Genomic DNA, 25,002 nt, shown 5'->3' on the forward strand with positions numbered 1-25,002 from the left:
TGCTCTACATATATTATCTATTCTATATGTATATTTATTTTCATGTTCATCTGTTTTATAATGTATTTAGCACATATTCATCTTAATGTAATATTTATATTATCTTTTTTTACATGTGTTGTATTATTTATTATTTATTTATCTCGTACTCATTTCCCTTTTTCTATATTTTATAATGGAACCAGATCTATCTATAATTATGTAAGCTTGAGTTATCTCAATGGTTCTCTATATTTATTTTTTATTTTTTTCTGCATATAATGGCTTTTCTGGATATATGTGTTATTACACACCAAACTAACCCAGCGATATGTAATAGAATACCCCACATTTGCCATCCTTCTAATGCTATTTATTTCATAGCCAATCATTAGGAAGAGAGAGCTATCCACCTATGACAGCAAAAAGATGGCCAAAAAGTTGCATCCCACTACTTTCTCTAGATCCCATAAAGATGGCTGAAGAACTGCGCTCCAAGTCTACCACTTCCGCGTTCCAGTAGACAGGACGTGACACTCACTGTGGTCCATATCCACCACTTCCGCGTTCCAGCAGATGGGATATAAGGCCCAGGATGGACAGTTAAAGATGGAGGACACAAGCATGCGCAGTCGTCTAAGCACACCACCTGATGGAGAACTAGGACAACGCCAATACTAGAACTGGGGCACAATATGCGGAATGAAATAGACATCCAGACAGGAAGTGGGGCACAAAGAGCCAAAATAACGATCTGGGACTTTGCTGCTTTTTGACATGCAAATCACCATATTATTGGATCTACTCCCTTTTTTTACTTTCTGTTAGAGATGAGCGGTTCGGATTCTGTGGAATCCGAACCGCTCCGAACATTGGGGATCCGAGTCCACCCGAACCCTGTTCGGGTGTTCACCGCCTGACTCGGATCCCCGTTCGGGGCCGAACAGCGGCCGCCTGATGTCGGATTCTCACTAGAGAATCCGACATCAGGTCTCCTCGCGTGTAGGGCAGAGCGCAGTGATAGCGCTCTGCCCTACACAGACACAGACACACAGCTGCCAGCGAGAGTCACACAGACTCTCATTGGCTGCTGCACGGAGGGAGCCGGCTGGAGCTCACACATGAGCTCCGTCTTCCGGCTCCCTCCTCAGCGTGTGACAGAGCGGACGGCGCGGGAGCGGGGATACAGGTAAGTTTTTATTTTTTATTTTTTTATTTGTGCAAGGGCCGGGGGCACTACTGGGGGGGGTCTGCACTACTGGGGGGGGTCTGCTACTGAGGGGGCTATACTACTGTGGGGGCCATACTACAGAGGGGCCTGCTACTGGGCCGGGGGCTATACTATTGGGGGGGGTCTGCACTACTGGGGGGGGTCTGCTACTGGGGGGGCTATACTACTGGGGGGGCCATACTACAGAGGGGCCTGCTACTGGGGGGGGCTATACTACTGGGGGGGTCTGCTACTGGGGGGGCCATACTACTGGGGGGGTCTGCTACTGGGGGGGCTATACTACTGGGGGGGCCATACTACAGAGGGGCCTGCTACTGGGGGGTGCTATACTACTGGGGGGGGGTCTGCACTACTGGGGGGGTCTGCTACTGGGGGGGCCATACTACAGAGGGGCCTGCTACTGGGGGGGGCTATACTACTGGGGGGGTCTGCTACTGGGGGGGCCATACTACTGAGGGGCCTGCTACTGGGGGGGGCCATACTACTGGGGGGGCTTACTACTACTGGGGGGGCTACTACTGGGGCAGCCTACTACAGGGGGGACCATACTACAGGGGGGGCCCATACTACAGGGGGGGCTACTACTGGGGCAGCCTACTACTGGGGGAGGCCTGCTACTGGGGCAGCCTACTACTGGGGGGGCCATACTACTAGGGGGGCCATACTACTGGGGGGGCATACTACTGGGTGGCATGCTAATGGGGGGCATACTACTGGGGGGGCCTGCTAATGGGGGGCATACTACTGGGTGGCATGCTAATGGGGGGCATACTACTGGGGGGGCCTGCTAATGGGGGGCATACTACTGGGGGGCATTCTACTGGAGGCACTGCATAGTGGACCCTACTACTAAGGGGACTGCATAGGGGGCACCAATGCTGGGGGATATTGTGTAAGGGACACCGCTACTGTGGGCATTGTGTAAAAGGGTCACTACTGTGGGCATTGTGTAAAAGGGGCACTACTGTGTGTCGTAACATAAATAAGAGACACTACTTTATGGTGTAATGTGAATCAGGCCCTATGTGCGGTGTAATGCTAATAAGATTGTGCACTGTGACTCCTAGGGCCGTAGCACACTTTGTAAACAAGTACTGTGACTCTGCTGGCCGTACCCCACTGGGTGGGTGCACTACTTTTCATTTCTGCCACTGCTGTGGGGCAATGTGTCATAGATGTGCTTTATACTGTGGTGTCTGTGTCGTTGTGCCGCTGCTTTGTCGCTTAGTAACCAGTCAGCTCACTGCAACCTTTGGCCAATAATGTTGAAAACAATATTATAAGCTGTGATATGGTCTAAATTGACTGGAAATTAATGTTATTGAGGTTAATAATACTCTAGGAAGAAAAAAAAGACCAATTTATGTGATTTTAGCTTTTTTTGTCAATTTTTGTAAAAAAATCCAAATCCAAATCCAAATCCAAATCCAAAGCCAGTCACCGCAGTTTGGCAAATCCAAATCCAAATCCAAAGCCGGACGACGAATTAGAACCAAATCCAAATCCGGCAAAAATGGTCCGGCGCACATCCCTACTTTCTGTACATATGACACCATATAGACGATATCCGATAGAAACACTAAAAATATCAATTGACACAATACTTTCTGCTTACACCGGAAGTGAGCACCACAGGAAGTGAGGTCACGATTACACTCACATGCAGTAAATTACCTTAAATCTTTAGGGTATAAATACAGCTACATCTCACTCGCAAACATTATCCCCTTGCAAAAGTCCGCTGGTGACAAAACGCGTTGGGAGCGTGTACCCTACCTGATTTTGCTATCCTCTACACATAAAATAAGATAAGCCCTATATCTATTTATTCACATGCACTTTGTCTATTTCATCAATTAATTATTTGCTATTTATTATTTTGATATCTTTTTATCCATTTTTTTATGTCCTATGTTACTATTAAATATGTATTTTTTATTCCATACATTCGTGGTCTAGATCTATTGTTTGTCTATAGACCTCAGCTAGAGGTCTTTTGTATCTAGTCTTAAATCACTTGCTTACTCTTTTGCTCTTTTTTGCACATAATTTATTTACATTACAAAGCACTTTGAGGCGCTCTGACTTGATTTCACTTTTTACACAGAAAACAATATATGTTCACTTATCTCATGGATACACAACAAACCTTTGAAATATAAATCATCCAATTTTCAATGCTGCACTCTATAACAGTGAGAGCTTCCAGCATACATTTAGTTCCATACTCAATTTGAGGCGAAATGTCGGTATCGGCAAAATGGAGAACAAGGACAACGCCGTCATTTTCGCCTATTTCAATTATCCCCGTATTCAATTACATCGACTTTTCGCTGGTGCGAAAAGTCAATGTAAAAAAACGGGGATAAATATTTGCCAGCCTTTAGCTGGTGAAAAAAAGTGCAGAATTGGGGTTTAGGGGTGCAGGCTTAAAAAAATTAGCCTGCACTCTTGGGAATGCCCTCTTAAAACGATCTATGTAAAAAAAAGTAAAAAAAAAAAAATCGGGACACCCCAACATTTTTTTTTACATTTTGGTGTAAAAAAAATGAAAAACCACTTCTTCGGAAGTATGTGGCAGGTGTTTTCTTCAATGCGGGTGATAGCGGCAGGTATATTTTGAAGATTTTTAAAAATTGCACTTTAGGGACTTGAAAATATGCTTACCCCCATTTTCTTGTACCCCAAATTTGATAGGAATAGTTATTTTTCCCCCCCAAAAAAAATCACCACTTCTTCATAGCCGCAAATATGCACCTGCGCGGCTATTTCAAACCCATAGTGATCCCCCATGTCTGGACATCTTTAGAGGGGTTCCAGGCACATTTCCCGAAAATTCCAGTTTTTTTGGTAGATGGTGCGAAAAGTCAATGTAAAAAAGCGGGGATCATTTTTCCCTTACCTTCAGAAGACGAAAAAATGTGCAGAATTGGGGTTCTAGGGGTGCAGGCATAAATAAAATAGCCTGCACCCTTGGGAATGCCCCCTTAAAACGAAATGTGCAAAAAAAAGTAATTAAAAAAAAATGGGACACCCCAACAATTGATTTAACATTTTTGGGAGGAAAAAAAAATTGGGAAAAGTGTTTAAAAATACCGAAATAGGTTCAGGGGTATTCTGTAAGTATGCGGCAGGTGTTTTCTTGAATAGGCTGTTAGCGGCAGGTGCTTTTTTGCAGAATTTTTTAAAAATTAGTTTAGGGACTTAAAAATATACTAGTACCCATTTTCATGTACCCCAAATTTCATGGGACCACTTCTAAAAACGAAAAAAAAGCTAAGTGCTCTTCTGCATCACTTCTTCAAAGACGAGAAAAAAACACCTGCCGCGGCTGTTTAAAAACCCAACTTTCTTTTGCAGCCAAAAACGGGGGTACCCATAGTGATCCCCCAGGTCTGGACATCATTAGGGGGGTCCTACAATTATTTCCCGAATATTCACATATTTTTTCGCCGATCAATGTTTCGCCTGTTCCCGATTATACCTACTTTGGAATTGAATACGGGGAATAGCGGGCACGTGCGCGATACTTTTCAGCCTGGAAAATAGGCGAAGGAGGCGAAAAGTCCAGCAGGTGAAAAGTCTGGACTTCTAGCCTCAAAATGAATACGTGCCTTAGGCTCCAAGGGGTGTCCAGAGCTCAGCAGACCATAACCGACCTACGTATTTTGTTGGTAATCTAGTTAATCAGGAGTGGTGTGATTGGTGTTGGGCTGATTTACATTTTTGCTTCAAATAGTCCTTAGTATGACTCTAGCTTTCAATCAAAAGAATTATCACTCATTCTTGAAAACAGTTCAAGCATTTAAGCCAAATTTACTAAAGTTATACTAAAGCCAACTGATGTAATGGATTAAAGTCAGCAGTCTATTTAAGGACATGAGTTGCATGCCAATAGATTGGCTCATCCCTAGCATGAGGCTATGAATTGAAGCACAAATGATACAGTTCTGTTAGTGTGGTAAATTACTATATAATTTATGTCAGTTGAAATGTTTAAAAATATTCTGATAATTTTTTTAGGATCCACCACAATAGCAACTACAGAAGACATGTGGTAATGCACCATTAGTACTGAGGGCTTCCACCTTTACCATCTTTGCTCACGTAAAGACAGAATTTGTTTCTCTGGTAGTGATTCAAGTGTCTTGTTTTGCTGCCTGTTTATTAACTTCATCCCTCACGATTCTACATTCTCCAATCCATTAATTTTGTTTTTTTTCCCCACATGAATCTAGACCCTGTAACTCATCATTTTAATTTTTGTCCCTCACGAGGTGACCTCTAAGGCTTAAGATTACACAGCTAGACCAGTAGTGATGTCCCTAATAACAAGCCCAGGCAAGTGATTTACTCTTGGGAATATTCAGCACCCTTACAATGTGCTTGTTTCCCAACTTAGGCCTGGATGGAGTACAGCTGTAGTGTGATGTTCTACAATAAACACAAAGTGCTAACTTGGTATCCTGAAACAAGCTTTCTTTGCTTTTCCCATGAGTTGTTGGTCAGCCTAAACCTCTTAATGGCAATATTGCAAATATGCCACCTCCCTGCCTGTAACACAAAGGATGGCTTTCCCGAATATTGGTTTATACCATTCAGCCTGTGCACTGTCCCAGCTGTCTTTCAAGTATATGCAGGGGTGTATCTATAATGGGTGCAGGGTGTGCGGGGCACAGAGACCCCTTGGTCCAAGGGGGTCCACATCGCACACCCTGCATCCATATGTTTAATACTTATAGGCTTGAATTTGAGAAATCTGATCTCCTCTCTATACTCCATGCTTAATTTCTCCTTCCTATAAAGTTGAAGTGGGAAGTGGATGTTGGGACCTTTACTGATGATGGATGTAAACAGCTGATTGCTAATATTTATCATGCTAATTTGCATCTTAGTTACCAGCAGATACACTTTTATGTTACACAATACGCACAGAGTTTATTATTCACCACTGGGTCTTTTTATTATGGGCTTACACGGTACTGCTGAATGTCCCAAATGTGGTTTGACAGGGAGTGACTTTTGGCGCATGCTCTGGAGCTGCCTGGTAGTGTATGGGTTTTGGGTGTACGTTTCGAACTGTAATTTAGTTACGGCTCCAATTGTTTTCCCCCCTTGTGTTTGTCTCTCCACATTAGCAAAGGTCATTATATCAGGTTGTGGCCTGGGATCGGCGTCTTTGATCTCTCAAGCGGTCAGACGCCAGGCGTGCGGGTGAATAGTGGACTGAGTATTCTCCCCAGGGTCTGCTAGGACTTCCATACTGCGTCTCCATATCGCGTTCGTAGGCGCAGCCATGTTGGTCTGTGTCACCTGATCTAGCCCCCTCCAATGGTAGTCTTGCGGTCACTCAGCTGATCTCTGCATCCTATGACCAGCTACCTTAGGGTACTTAAGTTCGGCTTCAGGAACAGGAAATCGCCTGTGCAACTTCACTTCTCTAGTGATTGATTCTAGAGTTCTCTATTAGGAAATCATTCCTTACTGATACCCATCGCTATTCAGTGTCTGGATTCCCAGTGCACCTACTCATCGCTATACAGTGTCAAGATCTCCGGAGCTGTTACCCATCGCTATTTAGCATCTGGATTCCCAGTGCACCTACCCATTGGTGTACAGCTGTCCCCATCACTAATCAGCATCTGGATACCCGGTGTAGTTATCTATTGCTCTTCGAAGACCAGAGTCGTTTCTCATCGCTACTTAGCATCTGTTTCACTGCAGCTGCTACTCTTATTCCTGAGTATTCCCTCCGGAGCACTTCCACCATCACTTCTCAGTAATTTCTCTGATTGGCCAGTGCCTGCACCTACATTTTAGTATCTTGTATCTGGTCTCCTTGTTTCTCTCAGGTACTACTCTGAGGGCCGCAACCTGTTCACTTGGTGCAGCGAAATCCATATCCCGCTTAGATGGGTCACTGGTGAATACCATCAAGTGGATTAGACTCCGTGCCTCAGACTAGGTTTCGCCAACACCTGGGAGTGACCTATAAGGAAGGCTTATATACTGCCACCTCGTCTTCTGCCACCAGCCCACATTGTGGATTCTGCCACAGAACCCATAACTGAGGAAAATCAATACCAGGGCCTGACACATTATCAGAGCTTGGCTCACGCCGGAGTGCCCCTTACTTCAAGCATGGTGAGCATTGGTTAGCGACACAGCTGGCTATATGAGATATATGTATACAAAATAGGAAAGCTGTACATAAATACCATAAGATTAGTGTTGTGAGTCCCGCTTTGGTCCTTGCTGTGATGATGCTAACGCTTGCTTGTTACGTCTTTGGTCCTCCAGGATGCCTTGTGCTGCACAATTTACCATTATGGCCTTAGGCCACTCTATTATGATTGGACAAAGAGACTTCTTATCTACCTCCTTCCTGGCATTTTACTTTGCAACTGCACATGTATGTGTAACAAATATCAAATGCTGCATTAATGTGATTTCCTGTTTTTTTTTTGTTATTCTTTTTTGTTTGCTTGATTTTTTTTGTTGTTGTTTAAAAGAGATGAATTCCCAGTCGCCATGGAGATTAAAATTTGTGTCCAGGTGACTAGATTTTGTTGTGGTCAGTTCTGTAGTTTGACCCCGATTAGCTGAGTCTAGACCTTGTGACTGATGAGAGGGAGGTTTCCACGTTGTATGTAGCAATGGATAGTCATGATGAACAAGGACCCACTCCTGTTTCTGGATTGGAGGAGGAAGTTTGTAAGCACTCTTTCTGTCTCCACTCACCACCAATTTCAAATCTCCCACTGCAGAGCTCAGCTCAGCTCTGCCAAACCCAGTCCCAGTATCATAAATGCTGAAGAGGCTGGGGCTGTGAGAGTAGGTGATCCTGTTGCCTGGTCTGACCGATCATGCTGCATGGCTATCACCGTCAGCAAAAGGTGAGCCACCAGGAGATGCACACTACACGGGATCCATAGTGAGGTAAATTGCCTGTGTTGGGGAGTATAGAACCATTATTCCTGGCCTGATTACAGTATGTAGCTTAATCGCGAATTGCCATTAGTGTGCATTTCGCGTCAGGTGTCACCGGAGGGGTCCTGGAATGTCATTCAATAGCAATGTTCCCCGCCTGTCAGGTGCAGCACCAGTCAACAATGTCTCACTGTGAATAACCTTCATAGATGGAAGCATTCAGAGGATTGTGCAAGCAGTTATTGTACAATCAAAAGGCACAACTGAAAGCCCACAGGGTTAAGAACCTGGTGGTGTTAGTTATATGCCAAGATTTTTTAAGAGTTTAACCAACAATGTGTATAGATTATGGAGCGCTCTAATATTCCATCCAGCCCATTTGGCAACAAAATCATGCTCCCCTAATTGGCTTTATTTTAAAATTTTCCCCTAAAATATTATTATTATTGATTGGACACACTACTGTGTGGCATACTATGTATTTGGGGCGTACTGTGTGGCATACTATAAATTTGGGGCATACTGTGTGGCATATTATGAATTTGGGATATACTGTGTGGCATATTATGAATTGGGGCACTATCGCATGAAATGTTTTGAATTTGCGGCAATTATGGGCTTGTGGCAGAATCTGATGACCATTGAAGAGGCATGTGTGGTGGTCTGATGGCATGTGTGGTGGTCTATACAACTTTTCATATATTTTGGTCTCGGATGATGGCCTGGCTCGTAAACTTTGATATTTGAGAGCAACATCACAAAACCCGTTATGCACATGCGCAGAACGGGTCCTGCACATGCACAAATGTTATGATAATTGGAAAACTGTGTGGGATCCCCATTCAGCGTCCAAACATAAATCAGGCCCACTATGTAATACAATGGAATTGATCAGCTATTGATTTGATATCTCACTTTCCTCCAGAAAGAAAGCTATGATTTTGCAATTTTTTGCTGTGGAGTCGCTAATCCTAGAAGAGTTAACATGTAGATTAAATGTTATGTAGGAAACCTAACCTGAGTTTTCTATATAAGTAGCCATACTATATAAGAAGGCCACCAATTAATCCACTAGGAGCTACTGACAAACTTGAGACACAAATTGAAATGATAAACTGAATTTTCATGTGTTTTGGATGAGCTCACAATGGGCGGGATGCACTATTGCGTGTTTTGCGATCACTACTGCGTGTTTTGCGGGATGCACTATTGCGTGTTTTGCCCCTTACCGCATATACACCAAGCCCCAGAATGCGATACATTCTGGGGCTTGGATGCAGTGGGCAATGCCATCCAAGCTCCAGAATGCGCAGAAGGACTTCTGAGTCATAAAAGAACAAAGGACAGCTCTTAATGGGAGAGCTGTCCTTTGTGATTTCATTTACGCCGGTATGCAAGCGATAAGTGGCGGGATGCCCAATGTGATTGTATCCAGCATATTAACAATAATGTTAAGGTGCCTACACACTAGACAATGGGGAAACGATGCAATGTCCTGAACGATTTCCCTTGAACTGTCCCCGGCAGATTCTCAACACTCCAGGACACGATATGGTGCTTAAAAGTGTCCAATCTGACCAACGATCTATCGTGCGTCCTTAATGATTTCCAGTGCGTCGTGTACTAGATTGGCAGAACTTGCCTGTTGTAGGCAAGATGTGAAGATATGATGTACGACCCGCGGGTACGTGCATCGGGACACTCACGATTTTGACATATTTTGCACGATTTGTCATTCCGATGCATCAAAATCAGGCAAATCGTGCAAAATATTGTCTAGTGTGTAGGCACCTTAACCTTAGCTTAGTAAGTATCTATTGTCCTGATACATCAGTTCCAACATGCCATGTCATACTGTAATCTGCTCATTGTTATCTAAAACAATCTTGTTCACAACTTTGTGTTGATCATACACTATTTTTTCTCACATGTTTGGCAGCTGGAATCCTCTACTTACAAGAGTATGGAGAAGAAGTATCTATTTTTCTGCCTGCTGTTCTTGCTTCTAATGGATGGGTGCAGATTGGAACTTGTAAAGAGTAAGTTAAAAGTTGCATCTTCATAGAATATATATGACTTGTTGGCTGGCATTTTGCACATTGCAACGAACATATAACAGTGACATGCACTTGAATGTTTTATGGGTTGACATCAACAAAACTGCAGTGTTTCTGAGTGAAAAAATTAGATTTTAGATTAGGGACAGTTCTCTCTCTGGGTTCACAGACTTGGGCACATATGCTCCCACTTTCCATGTATGCAGAGCTATAGATTTCTTGTGGTACACTGTCCTCTATACGTATGTTTGGTTTGTTACTGATCATCATCATCAAGGGCAGGTTGGGCCGAGGGGCATCTGCCCCCTGTGCCAGTACACTTTAAAGGATTTGGGGCCAAGGCCAGTAGGTAGGCAAATGATGCTCCTCGACCGTGATCGGAATGGCCAAGCAGCATTCTCTGCCTGCCTCCCAGCACCAGTTATTTCCGCAGTCCAGACACAGGCAGTGGTGCAGCCTCACTACACTGCAGGCTGCTACCAGCATTAGAAAAACAAACTAGTGGGAGCGCAATGTGTCATAAATAAACCCAGGTGGTAATAATAATTAAAGAGTAATGGGCTCGACTGAATGAAAAAGTATCACTAAGATGTTAATGAATAAAATATAATGTACATTTAATAAACATAGATGACATATAGACCATAGTTGGTCAGCGATATATTAAAAAGATATATTGCTGTGACTCTCAAAAGAGTGTTGAAAGACATATATAGCAGAAATTACACCATATGTAAATACACAGTATGAAATAAAAACACAAAAAGACACTTATATATAAAAAAAATGTGGAATGGTTCAATCAGTAAATAGATGGCTTCTAAATGAATAGAAGCAAGGTTAAAAAACAGAGTTTGTTGAAGTAATTCAATCAGGCTCTTTTGATAGTCACATATGGTTAAATAGGCACGATCATGCAAAAAGACATAATAGACTCATATGGATATAATCACATGTTAGATGTGTGATAGATATGGATAAATGAAAGCCTATGGAGCAAATAATGAATATACCTGCACTGGTATGGCAGTGATCGAGTAGCGTGGTCAGAGGGCAGTGTCCGGAATGCCGCTCTGCAAATCTGTGCTGTCCACTTGAAGGATTGAATCCCGTCTAGTGTTTGTCAGGCTCTGTCTGCACACTGATAGTCAAAGTGTGGTTTCCACGATACCGATCTCTGGCTGTGCCGGTCTCTGGCTATTGCGGATCAGGCACTGGTGCTCCGTATTGCCTATGTAATAGCCGGTCTTGGCTGTCACAACTCCCGCTGTAAAGTGAGCTTACTTAGGGGTATTAACCCGATGGTGGATATTTGGTGCATCTGTTTGTATATATTGGAGAAAGTTCCTGAATATACACCAGTAAGGTAACCTGTAACCTAACATGTTTCTCAGCCTTAGTGGGTCTGGCTGTTTCCTCAGAGGTGATAGACCTTACTCCAGGGAAGGGGATTTTATAGTGTAGGCAATAAATGTAATTAGAGACAGGTGTGTCTTTGTATTCATCTCCGCTTGTTAAAGAGCCGGCAACATTCTCAAAACAAAATGACACAGATAGAAAAAAAGAAATGTTTAAAAAAATAAATAAATTGTTGCAAAATACAAGGCAAACAAAACCTTTATATGCACAGATACCATTTTTCATATAAAAAGTGAGTCACATATCATTATGTGCATAATTAAATGCCAGATTTATATACACTTCATTGTTAATTGGACTGATATAGGAAACAGATAATCAATATGTTCAACTCAAAAAATTAAAAAATATAAAGTCAATATATAGTTTAATAAAAATCCTATCTATATCAGAAATGCTTATGTGTCACATATGAATCTATATAATGGTAATATCAAATTACATAATACAGTATTACAAATCATAAAATACTAATGTACCTATTTTAGCTTTACACGGAACTTCAGTATAGGTATCTCACAATATGCAGAGATCAAATGAATAAAAATTAAAAATAGTACATAATTGGAAAAGATGACATATATAAGTAAGTAAAAGACGTAATTAACGCAGAAGGGTGCGGACCTTCCATCCTATATAAAAGATACTACTCAATTTCTACAAATTATAAATACTATCATATGGAAAGATACTTACATTTTATTAACATGTGATGTTGAATCACTATACACAAACATACCACATGAATTTGGATTACTTGCCATTAATCACTATTTAAGTGCAGATACAGGATTGAAGGAAGAAACACACAATTTTTTATTATCCTCTATAAAGTTATTTTAGAGCACAATTTCTTTTCATTTGATGCCCAATTTTATTTACAAACATGGGGTACGGCCAGGGGGACTAAGTTCGCTCCGAGTTATGCCAATCTATACATGGGCCTCTTTGAGGAACACCATGTGTGGACTGGATGTTTCGGAGCGAACTTGGTCCTCTATGGGAGATATATTGATGATATCTTTATTATTTGGGATGGCACTGTTAATGCACTGATTGATTTTGTTACACATTTGAATAAGAATACCCTTGGGTTGAAGTTTACTCATAAATATGATTATGAAACCATCAATTTTTTGGATATTAATGTATGTGTCTCTGCTGGCAAACGCCAATCATCTACGTACATTAAAGAAGTGGATTGTCAAAATTACCTTCATTATAACAGCAGTCACTTTGGACCATGGAAAAATAATATACCCAAAAGTCAATTCCTTAGGTTGAGGAGAAATTGTTCAAATGACTTAACATTTACTCAACAAAGTAAAGATATGTATTTAGCTTTTATCAAGAAAGGTTATCCTAAATATATTATAGATAAAGCCATAAATGAGGCACAGAATTGTACGAGATCTACCCTTTTACACAAAACAAATTTCAAATCAACTAGAAAGACTAGAACCAATGACTCACAAGTAACAGATAAAACTTTATATTTCATCACACAGTATAACTCAGCTGCAAATAAAATAACTGATATTATTTAAAAAAATTCACACATCCTGTTACATGATACATTTTTAAGCTCCTCCCTTCCACAGAAAAGCAAAGTCATTTTTAGGAAAGCTATGAACCTTAAACAAAAACTAGCCCCAAGTCTGTTTACCAGCAAAGACACTGCAATTGGTTCAAATTGGTTATCATCTAAACCCAAGGGTTTTTTCCAAGTGTGGTCACGAAAAATGTATCACATGTCAATATACTGAAAACTGCACAAAATTCACTTCCTTTAACACACACGAGAGCTTTGATGTTACCGGTTTTCTGAATTGTAGATCACAATATGTGATATATATGATACAGTGCAAATGTGGGATTCAATATATCGGTAGAACCACCCGGAGTTTGCACATAAGGTTTCTAGAGCACAGACATAATATTCTAAAAGGTTTCAAGTTACATAGTCTCTCACAACATGTAAATAACTGTTCAAAAAATATCAATAACAAAAGTGTTAAAGTTATGGCCATTGAAAAAGTGAATCCAACACCAAGAGGTGGAGACAGATATAAATCCTTATGCAGACGAGAAGCATATTGAATATTTAAACTAAATACCCTTACTCCGTTTGGCCTTAACGACACTGTAGAACTAAATAATATCTGATGAATTTCTTCTCGGTCTAGACCGCAGATCCCTGCGGAGGGACCGAGTCTGAATCTGAAGATATAACACGAAGGAGAGACTTTTTATTTTGAATATGTAGACGCAGATCGGATCCGGCATCCCCTCGGTGCTGAGTCTAAATATATCTCAGCACGGCGGGTATGTCCGCGCCCTTCTGCGTTAATTACGTCTTTTACTTACTTATATATGTAATCTTTTCCAGTTATGTACTATTTTAAATTTTTATTCATTTGATCTCTGCATATTGTGAGATACCTATACTGAAGTTCCGTGTAAAGCTAAAATAGGTACATTAGTATTTTATGATTTGTAATACTGTATTATGTAATTTGATATTACCATTATATAGATTCATATGTGACGCATAAGCATTTCTGATATAGATAGGATTTTTATTAAACTATATATTGACTTTATATTTTTTAATTTTTTGAGTTGAACATATTGATTATCTGTTTCCTATATCAGTCCAATTAACAATGAAGTGTATATAAATCTGGCATTTAATTATGCACATAATGATATGTGACACTTTTTATATGAAAAATGGTATCTGTGCATATAAAGGTTTTGTTTGCCTTGTATTTTGCAACAATTTATTTATTTTTTAAACATTTCTTTTTTCTATCTGTGTCATTTTGTTTTGAGAATGTTGCCGGCTCTTTAACAAGCGGAGATGAATACAAAGACACACCTGTCTCTAATTACATTTATTGCCTACACTATAAAATCCCCTTCCCTGGAGTAAGGTCTATCACCTCTGAGGAAACAGCCAGACCCACTAAGGCTGAGAAACACGTTAGGTTACAGGTTACCTTACTGGTGGATATTCAGGAACTTTCTCCAATATATACAAACAGATGCACCAAATATCCACCATCAGGTTAATACCCCTAAGTGAGTTCACTTTACAGCGGGAGTTGTGACAGCCAAGACCGGCTATTACATAGGCAATACGGAGCACCAGTGCCTGATCCGCAATAGCCAGAGACCGGCACAGCCAGAGATCGGTATCATGGAAACCACACTTTGACTATCAGTGTGCAGACAGAGCCTGACAAACACTAGACGGGATTCAATCCTTCAAGCGGACAGCACAGATTTGCAGAGCGGCATTCCGGACACTGCCCTCTGACCACGCTACTCGATCACTGCCATACCAGTGCAGGTATATTCATTATTTGCTCCATAGGCTTTCATCTATCCATATCTATCACACATCTAACGTGTGATTATATCCATATGAGTCTATTATGACTTTTTGCATGATCGTGCCTATTTAACCATATATGACAATCAAAGGAGCCTGATTGAATTACTTCAACAAACTCTGTTTTTTAACCTTGCTTCTATTCATTTAGAAGCCATCTATTTACCGATTGAACCATTCCACATTTTTTTTTATATATAAGTGTCTTTTTGTGTTTTTGTTTTTATTTCATACTGTGTATTTACATATGGTGTAATTTCTGCTATATATGTCTTTCAACACTCTTTTGAGAGTCACAGCAATATATCTTTTTAATATATATCGCTGACCAACTATGGTCTATATGTCATCTATGTTTATTAAATGTACATTATATTTTATTCATTAACGTCTTAGTTATACTTTTTCATTCAGTCGAGCCCATTACTCTTTAATTATTATTACCACCTGGGTTTATTTATGACACATTGCGCTCCCACTAGTTTGTTTTTCTTGTGGTAATCTATAGAGGCTAGCCACCTCTCTTGTGGTTGAGCTGCCATAGATTGTCTTATTCTCAGCCCAGTGCTACAGCGCCTCCTATTTGTGTTTTCATTACTGCTACCAGCATTATCGATTGGTGCATCCATCAATCACAGTTTTAGGATTATCTAAACGCTGATTGGTGAATGGCTGGAGCTATCCACCAATCAACGGAATCTGTAATGCAAACGGCCATGTAGACTCATGGCGATCGCCGGAGAAAGGAGTAACCATAGCAGCAGTAGGATTGTTTTAATAAAGGGAGAAGGGGGGTGTTGTCAGGTATTGGGGGGGAGTTTCTTTACAGGATTTTAATTGAGGGAGAAGGGGGGATTGTTTGGTCTGGGGAGGGGGGCAGTTCTGGGACATGATTGGGTAACTCAGGGAGAAGTTATATGGTTAAAGGGGGGACAGTTCTGGGACATTATTTTATTTGAGGTAAAAGGGGGTTGCCAGTTTTAGGGAGGCAGTTTTGTAACATAATTCTAATTGAGGGAAAATGATGGATTGTCAAGTCTGGGGGTGGGGCAGTTCTGCAACATGATTTTAATTGAAGGAGTAGTCAGGATTGAGACTAATTATACAGTAATTGAGGGAGAAGGGGAGCTTGTCAGGTCTGGGAGCAAGTTGTCAGGATTGAGACTGTTTATACAGTAATTGAGGAGGGAAGAGGGAGATTGTCAGGCCTGGGCAGGGTCGTCGGAACGATTTTATGTTGGGGGTGTCAACATAAAATTGTTCCGGCACCACCCCTGCCCTCCCCATCATCATTGCTCCGACGTGGAAACAGCTCATCCGAAAATCAGCTGTCCCCGCGAGTGGCTTCATTGCTCCTTTCAGAGCAGTGGATCTTTTCACTGCAGTGACACTAGTGTGCATGCGTGACCTATAGGTCATGCATGTGCACAAGAGCCCCAATGAATTCTGTTCCCATACTATTCTATGGGGACAGCGAGCCATTCCATCAGAGGAAGGTAAGGAGGAGATATCTGTGATATCTCCTGCATTACCTTTTTGATGAATGGCTCGAATACTTCATTTCTACAATTGCAGGTGAAAATGTGAATTTTCACCTGCTTTTGTAGAAATTAAGTGATGATGAATAGACCCTATTTATTTTAGGGGTTAAATAAATGTATGTTTTAATGCAAAGTCAGTAATATTATTATTTGTTTTTACCTATAGGGGTCGATTCAATTAGCCCTATAGGCGGCTTGCCCTGTGAGTAAGTGCAGCTATGTGCCGTAATTATGGTAACTCAGAACGTGCTGCTTTCCATACGCAGCTCCATAGGGCTGCATACAAAATAAAAAAAAGGAAGACAAGGGCGACATTGGGCCAGGAGGGGGCAAGTTTAGCTTCTGATGCTGACGTTTCCATGCTATTTAAATGCCAACTTGCTCCCATTGCAACTAACTGAAATGACCCCGTAGAGTGGTACTTTAATAACTCCATGTATTCATCGTAATATTTATGATTTGTCTTAATTTGTGTACAGTGCCAGCACTCATTGGCTGGCACCTTATCACTTTCTTATCACTTTTCACTCTGTCTCCTAACACGCTTAGTAAATAGACCCCTTAGTTTTGACGTGACACGCAAAAGGGTTGTCCATGAGCAAAGCAGTCTCCACTTAGGGCAACTCCAACCACGTTAAGTCATACTTGCCTACTTTTAAAAAACCATTTCAGGGAGATTGTGAAAGCAGCACCTATAAGCACGTGTTACAGTGGGCGTGTACTGATACATCTGAGAGGCGTGTCCTAAACCTGACTTACATCCAAATGTAAACCAGCCCAAAAGCAGTTTGTAAGATCTGTTTGTTGATGAAAACACAATAATACTTTGCAGAAATTCATAGGGATCATTGTGCCTTATAACCAATGCAAGGAAATGACACTAATGATCCCATTTGAATGTATATATCTCTGTTTTTTAATATAACAGCTTCATAATGGGGGTAAGGATGAAATGAGGGAGATTGCTAGACTCTTCAGGGAGACAGGGAGATTGCTACTATTTCAGGGAGTCTCCCTGACAATGAGGGAGAGTTGGCAAGTATGCGTCAAGTATCTGTCCCTGTGCTTTATTTATTGTCATGCCAAATAATCATTTTTCACATAAATGAAATAGGAATGGTAAAAAAAGTAAACATTTAATTTTGTATCAGTAAACAGGGCTTATATAAATTTTTCTGGATAAACTGGATAATACATATCAATCTCTACATGGTATAAAATAAAGGCCCTCATTCAGAGCCGTACGCTCTGAGCAGAGCGCACGCTCTGAATGAGGACCGGGCTCCATTTTCATGGAGCGTCCTCCTGGACGCTCGTATAGCTGTGGGTCACCACCCACAGGCTATACGAGCGTGCATTGTGATGGTCGCGATGGTCGAGACCATCGCGACCATCGAATTTGCGAGCCGGAGCCTGCGGTTGAGGTTTTCAACTGCAAGCTCCGGAGTGATTTTGGCTCTATCAGAGCCAAAATCACTCCCACTGACATCACTAGTGATGTCATTGGGCCGGCTTTTGACAGGAGGCGTTCCCGTGGGAACGCCCCCGTCAGGGAGGCACGCCCCCGGCACGCCCACCAAAGGGGGCGCGCTGTCAATCAACATTGACAGCACACCCCCTTTGATCGGACACAACTTTCCTTCGCTCGTCGCGTCTGGCGCATGCGCACGACGGAGCTCCCTCCGTCGTGCGCATGCTCAGTCCATAACATCGACCCACTTGCGAGCGGACAGCAGCATGGCATTGCCCACGATAACCCCAGATTAGGCTGCATGTACAGCCGGCTGGGGTTATCGTAAATGACCAGCGGGAGCGTGCATCACTGGTCGTTTTTAGCATAAACACTAGCCGATATTTGGAACGATTGATCAATAACGATATCGTTATCATTCAATCGTCCAGAATATCGACAAGTGTGTATGCCCCTTTAAGATGGGTACACACTTGTCCAATCCTCAGGAGATTAGACTCCAGATCACATCCTTCTGCAGACCTGCTCGCAGATCCGACATCCAATCTATGCGTACACACTTGTCCAATTTTTCAGCAGACCTCCAGTCTGCATTCACTGAAACAGTCTGCTGAAAGAAACTGTTACTCACACACAAATATACATAATAAGAGGCTGAGCTAGATTGTACAATATGATCTGTGCAGGCTAAAGAAAAGGTTACATTTAAAGAAGAAAATACATAGCTCCCCCTCCCCCTCCAAAATCAGCCCTGGACCTATATGCCTGGTTTAGTATTGGAAAATAGGAGGAAAAAACCAGCTCCAGGCTGAACCAGCCAGAGTGGTAATGCAATAGCAGAAGGACACACAGCGTGGGGTCCCCCTGCCATCACATTACCTAGCCCCATAACTGGTCAGCCCAGGGCTGGAAGTCCTCGGAAAATGGGATGGGGTTCATTGTACTTTAAAATTTCTATATATAGGCTGCCTATAGGTCCCAGCAGGTCTGCCACAGCATGCTGGCACTTGAAGAACAACAGGTGCCAGCATGTACAAACATAAAGGGCCTGCTGGCACCTGCAGTCCACCTGTAAAGAAAAATCTTAAAATAAAGACAAGAAACCTATTGTTATAATAGATTATTAGCCAGCACCTTTACTTGGGGGGGGGTGAGGGGTTGCCTTTAAGCTCTTTTGCATGGCCACCGCGTCCCCTTTAGGTCTTCCGACGTCGGACAGTGCTGTGATGCCCCAGATCCCGCACCACCGCCATGCTGATGATGTCCTTGGCCAGATGGGTCTGGTCACAGCTCCTCCCTCTCTCAGTATAGGCCCTTTAACATTTTCAGCCCAAGGCCCATGATGCCGTCAATCTGCCCCTGACACTATTAGGTATTTTGGTCTGTCGGCCACAGATGATAGTAAATAAGCTTGCTTGATGCAGATGAATTAAGATCACTTTCTGACAGTACTGATGGTTAGCACAGTGATTTGGGAAAGGATTTAGTGTAAAGGAGACACTGATAATAGTTTTGTGTGGCAGCTTTTGCCATCTCATTGCACAATCCTGTTGTTAGAGCCTAAAAGAAATTAGAGGGCACGGTGTGTGGTATGCCAGGATCTCTCAAATAATATAGTTCATGTGATTAAAACATTGTTTTAGTTTGTTTTTAAATAATCAGTGAAAGAATGTTTAACTCTTTTGGTAAAACTACCCTGGTAAAGTCACTTGATCCTTACACACTTAGAGGGGTATTCAATATGAAACGTTAACTTCACTGTCGAAGTTAACGTTTCATATCGGAGTTTTTACCTGCGTTAAAGTATCGGGCGCGCTCCCGCTTATCCCCGTATTCAATATAAAATTAACGAAAACGGGAAACTCCGAAGTTGGATTTGCGTAAAGTTACGAATTTTTCCTTAAAAAAACTGTAAGACCCCCCTAAAGTAGTAAAAACATGGGGGAACACTATGGGTACCCCCGTTTTAGCCTTTAATTGAAAGTCGGGGATTTAAATAGCCGCAGCAGGTGTTTTTTTTCCGACATTAAAGAAGTGATGCAGAAGAGCACTTAGGTTATATTTTTCGTTTTTTTAAGTGGTCCCATCAAATTTGGGGTACATGAAAATGGGTACTAGCATATTTTTATGTCCCTAAAGTAAGTTTTTAAAAGTTCTGCATTTGTGCACCTGCCGCTATAATTCTATTCTTCAAAACACCTGCCGCATACTTGCAGAATAGCCCTGAACCTATTTCCCTATTTTTAAACAATTTTTTCCCATTTTTTTTTTTCACCCCAATTTTTTTATTATTTTTTTGGGGTGTCCCTATTTTTTTTTTTACTTTTTTTGACACAGTTCTTTTTTAAATGTCATTCCCAGGGGTGCAGGCTATTTTTTTAAGCCTGCACCCCTAAACCCCAATTCTGCACTTTTTTTCGACACCTATTCAATGGTGAAAAGTTATCCCCGTTTTTTATCAAAGACTTTTCAAAACTGCGATAAGTCTTGAAATTGAATACGGTGTAAAAGTCAAACCAGCGATAATGACGTCATACCTCCGATATTAACGCAAAAACGATGTTATCGCACCCATATTGAATACCCCTGTTACTGTCATATCCCTGTGGTGACTTCCATAAGTACATACCTAATGTTAGGTACAGCAATGTAAGTAGGGTAAATCAGCCAGTGAATGAAAAATACAAAGCTGTGTTTCTAATTGGTGCGCTCCTTATGACGCTGCCAATGGATCCTTATCGGTGCAGTAGTGTTCACCTTACACTCCCAAAAGCAATTCACAAACAAGGTAATATCACCAATTTGATCCTGCGGCGCTGAGATAATTTCACAAGGTCCTATTGTTCTTTTCAGTGATCCCCAACTCCATAAATGAGAAATCTAAATATAGACTCAGAAGAAATGTTACATTAGTGTAACCCAATTTAACAAGTGGTACAATATTCAGGTATTCTCTATAGTTCTGCCTACCAGAAGATGTGGTCTACATAAATAAGTAGACAATGGGGCATGTATAGGAGCGTATAATAATCTCGTTTCACCGATGTTTATGTCTCCTTCCATTGCTCCTCCCTCTCTTGCATCCGGTGTATATAGAAAAAATTCAAACAGAGGGGGATCCCATAGCGTAATACTGCATTTATTTAGACATCCACAAACAATGTATAACAAACAAACAAAATGTCAGGTTTAATACAGTAATCTTATATTTTAGTACATACAATATTAGATTAGATCTAGTGACTGTGTTTTATTGATGTAAGTCATATTATTAATTTACTGGACTTGTCTGTTCATTTGCTAGCATTGTGCGTTCATTCACTGGTAATTCCTACACTTCCCCTGTTTGTTGTAAAATTCTAACTATTCCTTCAATCTTTAAAGCAAAAATGTATTTTAAAATTATACATAGTAATAATGATGGCACATCTCAAAATAGTTTTTATCTAGTATCTTTTACTTACACCATTCCCTTAAGTATGAGAATTCCCTTAACCGTTCATTCACTGGACGATTCACCTTATATGGATTATATGATGGGAAGGGCTGGCTCCTGAAGCACCTGAGTAATTTATAGAAGGAAGAGGGTTTTATTTACAGCTACAAGGATCAAAACACGGCACTCGCAAAGGTCAACATCATTAATAGTAGGATTAGAAGAGACTCCTGGAGGTTATACTTCCTCCCCATACTGGCAGGCTAGTCAATGACTCACAGAAAGCGTGATCCCATTTCCTTCCTAGGAATTTAAGCGAATGAGTCAGCTCAAGCACTGAGATGGATGACGAAAGTAGAGGACAGAGCAGCAAAACATAATTATATATATACAGTATACAGTATATATATATATATATATATATATATATACTGTATATATATCTATATATATACTATATATATATATATATATATATTGCGGTGTGGGGTGGTCTCTCACCTGAATTGCCCACATTCTGGTGGGATTATCTCTCTTCAAGGGAGAGGAGAACAAGACCTGCACATTTTGCAGCTGCAATAATATGGTGGAGCTCCATGTTTTCACAGTTGCACAGGCCCAGCTAAAACTCATCACTGAGCAGCACAGGAAGGGTTTAAAACTCCCACACATCTGTTGCTCATTGCCCTGATGCTGACTAGCGGCCAGGAAGTAGCTACAGTGTTGTAGTGCCAGGGTCCAAAGGCTATGCTGGGAGAGCATGGCCAATTGTGGTTGCAAGCCACTGCTGACTGCTAAGCACAAGGAGTGCTGGAACCTTTTATGTTTGTTTGCTTACATTCTGTAATGTGCCGGTGTGTGTCCAGGCCTATGCTCACGTATGCTAAGGTGCAGTGTTTGCCGCCATTAAAAGCCACTGCTTTACCTAGTACCTGCCTGTCTGGAGTCCTCATTTCTATACCCCTTGTTACATTTGGTGTGCCCATATGGGGAACTGCACTGCTATCTCGCAGCGCAATCACGGAATGCCTATGGAACTGACAAGGCAAAACGTTCAGTATGGCTGGTGAACCAGAAAAAACGCGGTAATAATAAGGACATTGTGTAACCTGCTGTTTGTGTGTATACTGAGGAAAGAAAACTTACAGTACTTTCCTTTTGTTTGTTTTTACTAAGGTGCTTAAGACATATCAAAATCCTGATTAGTGTGTTCACAGGCTAGTGTTTATGCTGTCTAATTAGGTTCACCTGTTTGAACAAAGCAAGACACATACTGAGGTTTAATTACTGCAGTGCTGAAAGAGAAAAATAAGTTTTCCCCTGTGTTCTGTTTAACCCCTGTAATGCTGAAGAAAAAAATAGCAGTTTTCTTTTTCTGTGTTAACTTGAATAACTGTTGCTTTGCTGAAAGGAAGAGATATATTTATTTGTGTAAACTGGCTTGTCATTGCTCTAATCTAAAAGCCCCTAAGTTCCTAATTACTCCTCCCACTATGAAAATGGAGGAAGTTTTTCACACTATGGTAAATTTGTTGGCCTCTCACCAAAAGACAGAGGAACAAATGTTGCAGCTAGTGACCCAATCAATGGGCAGCACAGGGGCAGGGGATCTGAAGAAAATGTCCACTTCAGATGACCCAGAGGAATATTTGTGAATATTTATGAGGGTTGCTCAGCATTTAAAGTAACCAGCAGATACTTGGGCTGATAGACTTGTCTCCTATGTCACTGGTGAGGCTCAGAAAGCCTATGCTGATTTGTCCTCTGCTAATGCAGAGAAATATGACCTAGTCAAAAGTGCCATTCTGGCCAGGTCAGGTCTCACTCCTTCTGGGAAAGCGCAGTGATTCCATGAATGGGCCTTATTACCAGGGGTCCCAATTCGGAAGCAGGTGGCAGAACTCGCCAGACAGAGGCAAAGTTGGCCTCAACCAGAAGACCGCACTGATGCTCAGATTGTAGAGATAGTGGTTGTTGACCAGTGTATAAGAACCCTAGGGCGGGATATGCAGCGCTGGGTCATACACGCTGATCCTCAGAATTTAGAGGAAGTAATTACTGTATTGGAGCAGTATGACACCACAGAAAATATGACAAAAATGCCAGAAAAGAAATCAGGGAATGGGCGACCTATTAAGATGGCACCCCATTGGCCTGTGACCCTGAATATCACCCCTCCTCAAGGAAACACCACTGGAGATGCCAGGGTTGTTTGCTATGAGTGCAGAAAGCCAGGTCATGTAAGGTATGACAGTCCCAGAAAAACAGAACCTATGGAGTGTGGGGTTGCTAGTATGGGCACTACCTACCCCTTTTTTGCACAATGGTACCCCTGGATTCCAGACCCCCGTTAATGTGGGAAACTGTGTTACTGAATGGCCGAGAACTCCCAGCTATTATAGACTCAGGTAGTGAGCTAACCCTGATCTCAGAGGCTGTCCTACCCAGGCCAGTGGAAAAGGTGTCAGGGTTAGTTGAAGTACTCTGCGTTCATGGGTCCACAGAAAACTTCTCCTGGGTGCGAGTGAGCATCAATTAATAAACAGGCCAGGGCATTGTGGCCTATTATTACGTCAGATAAGGACTTCAAACCCTTACATAACACCAGATTAATGACCTGCTATCGTAGGGGTAAAAATCTCAGGGACTATTTAGTACGTAATGACATTTCAGGACTGAGAAAAACATGTAAAACTACCTTTCTGGGTACCCCCAAATTAGGATGTTTTAAATGCATGAACTGCACTACGTGCAGATTCCTACAACCAGGACCTACATTTTGTCATCAGTATACAGGGGAGAAATTTAACAAAAAATATCACTTAATGTGAACCAGCAAATTTATTGTTTATGCAATCACCTGTCCTTGTTCTAAGGTATATGTACTGTAGGTAAAACCGAATGTACATTGAGAGAACGCATGGCACAACATTGGTCTGCGACTAGAACAGCTATTTCCACTGGTTCTGGTGAGCAACCAGTGGAGAGACATTTTGCTGCAGCTAGAAATAATCTTGCGTCTCTCAGGTATAGAATTATTGACCACATTCCCCCTTTTACTAGAGGAGGCAACCGCTTGCGTAGATTGTTACAATGTGTAACGCAGTGGTTTATAAAATTGGATACTCTGTCTCCTCGGGGTCTCAATGAGACATTAGGATTACAGTGTTGCATTTGAGTTTATGATCTTGACGTAATATTGTATTGATGTGGGGTGTATTCATACATTCACATGTTTTCATATGTAATTTCTGCTATGTTAATTATTTAATTCTACCATTTTAGCACACCAACACAGAGCAGTGCACAAACATCTGGCTCTGGTAGGTTGGTAACATATATGCCATGTTGCTGCACTAGTGACAAATACACTATAAAGTTAGTAAGATGTGATTAGGCCCTATATGGGCATTATTGGTATATATTTGTCCCATATAGGTATTTTCAGTAGCACATAATACAATATTCTGTGATGTTTTGTTAATGTTATTGTGGCCGGAGGCCGCCCCCACATGTATAATGGCAGCTGCGGCACTGAAGG

At 41.5% G+C, this 25,002-nt stretch overlaps 1 protein-coding gene across 1 annotated transcript in view; it reads left to right on the forward strand.

Moving 5' to 3' along the window:
• CHRDL1 (chordin like 1) overlaps positions 1–25,002 on the forward strand; it is a 156,384-nt gene that overhangs the window by 31,851 nt on the left and 99,531 nt on the right. Inside the window, exon 2 of the mRNA XM_088482924.1 lies at positions 10,080–10,179. Coding sequence (XP_088339050.1) covers positions 10,080–10,179 — 100 coding nt within the window. The remainder of the gene's footprint in view (positions 1–10,079; positions 10,180–25,002) is intronic.

Source organism: Taudactylus pleione, unplaced genomic scaffold, assembly GCF_031769625.1.
Source record: "Taudactylus pleione unplaced genomic scaffold, aTauple2 ptg000296l, whole genome shotgun sequence".
In the NCBI taxonomy this organism is placed as follows: Eukaryota; Metazoa; Chordata; class Amphibia; order Anura; family Myobatrachidae; genus Taudactylus; species Taudactylus pleione.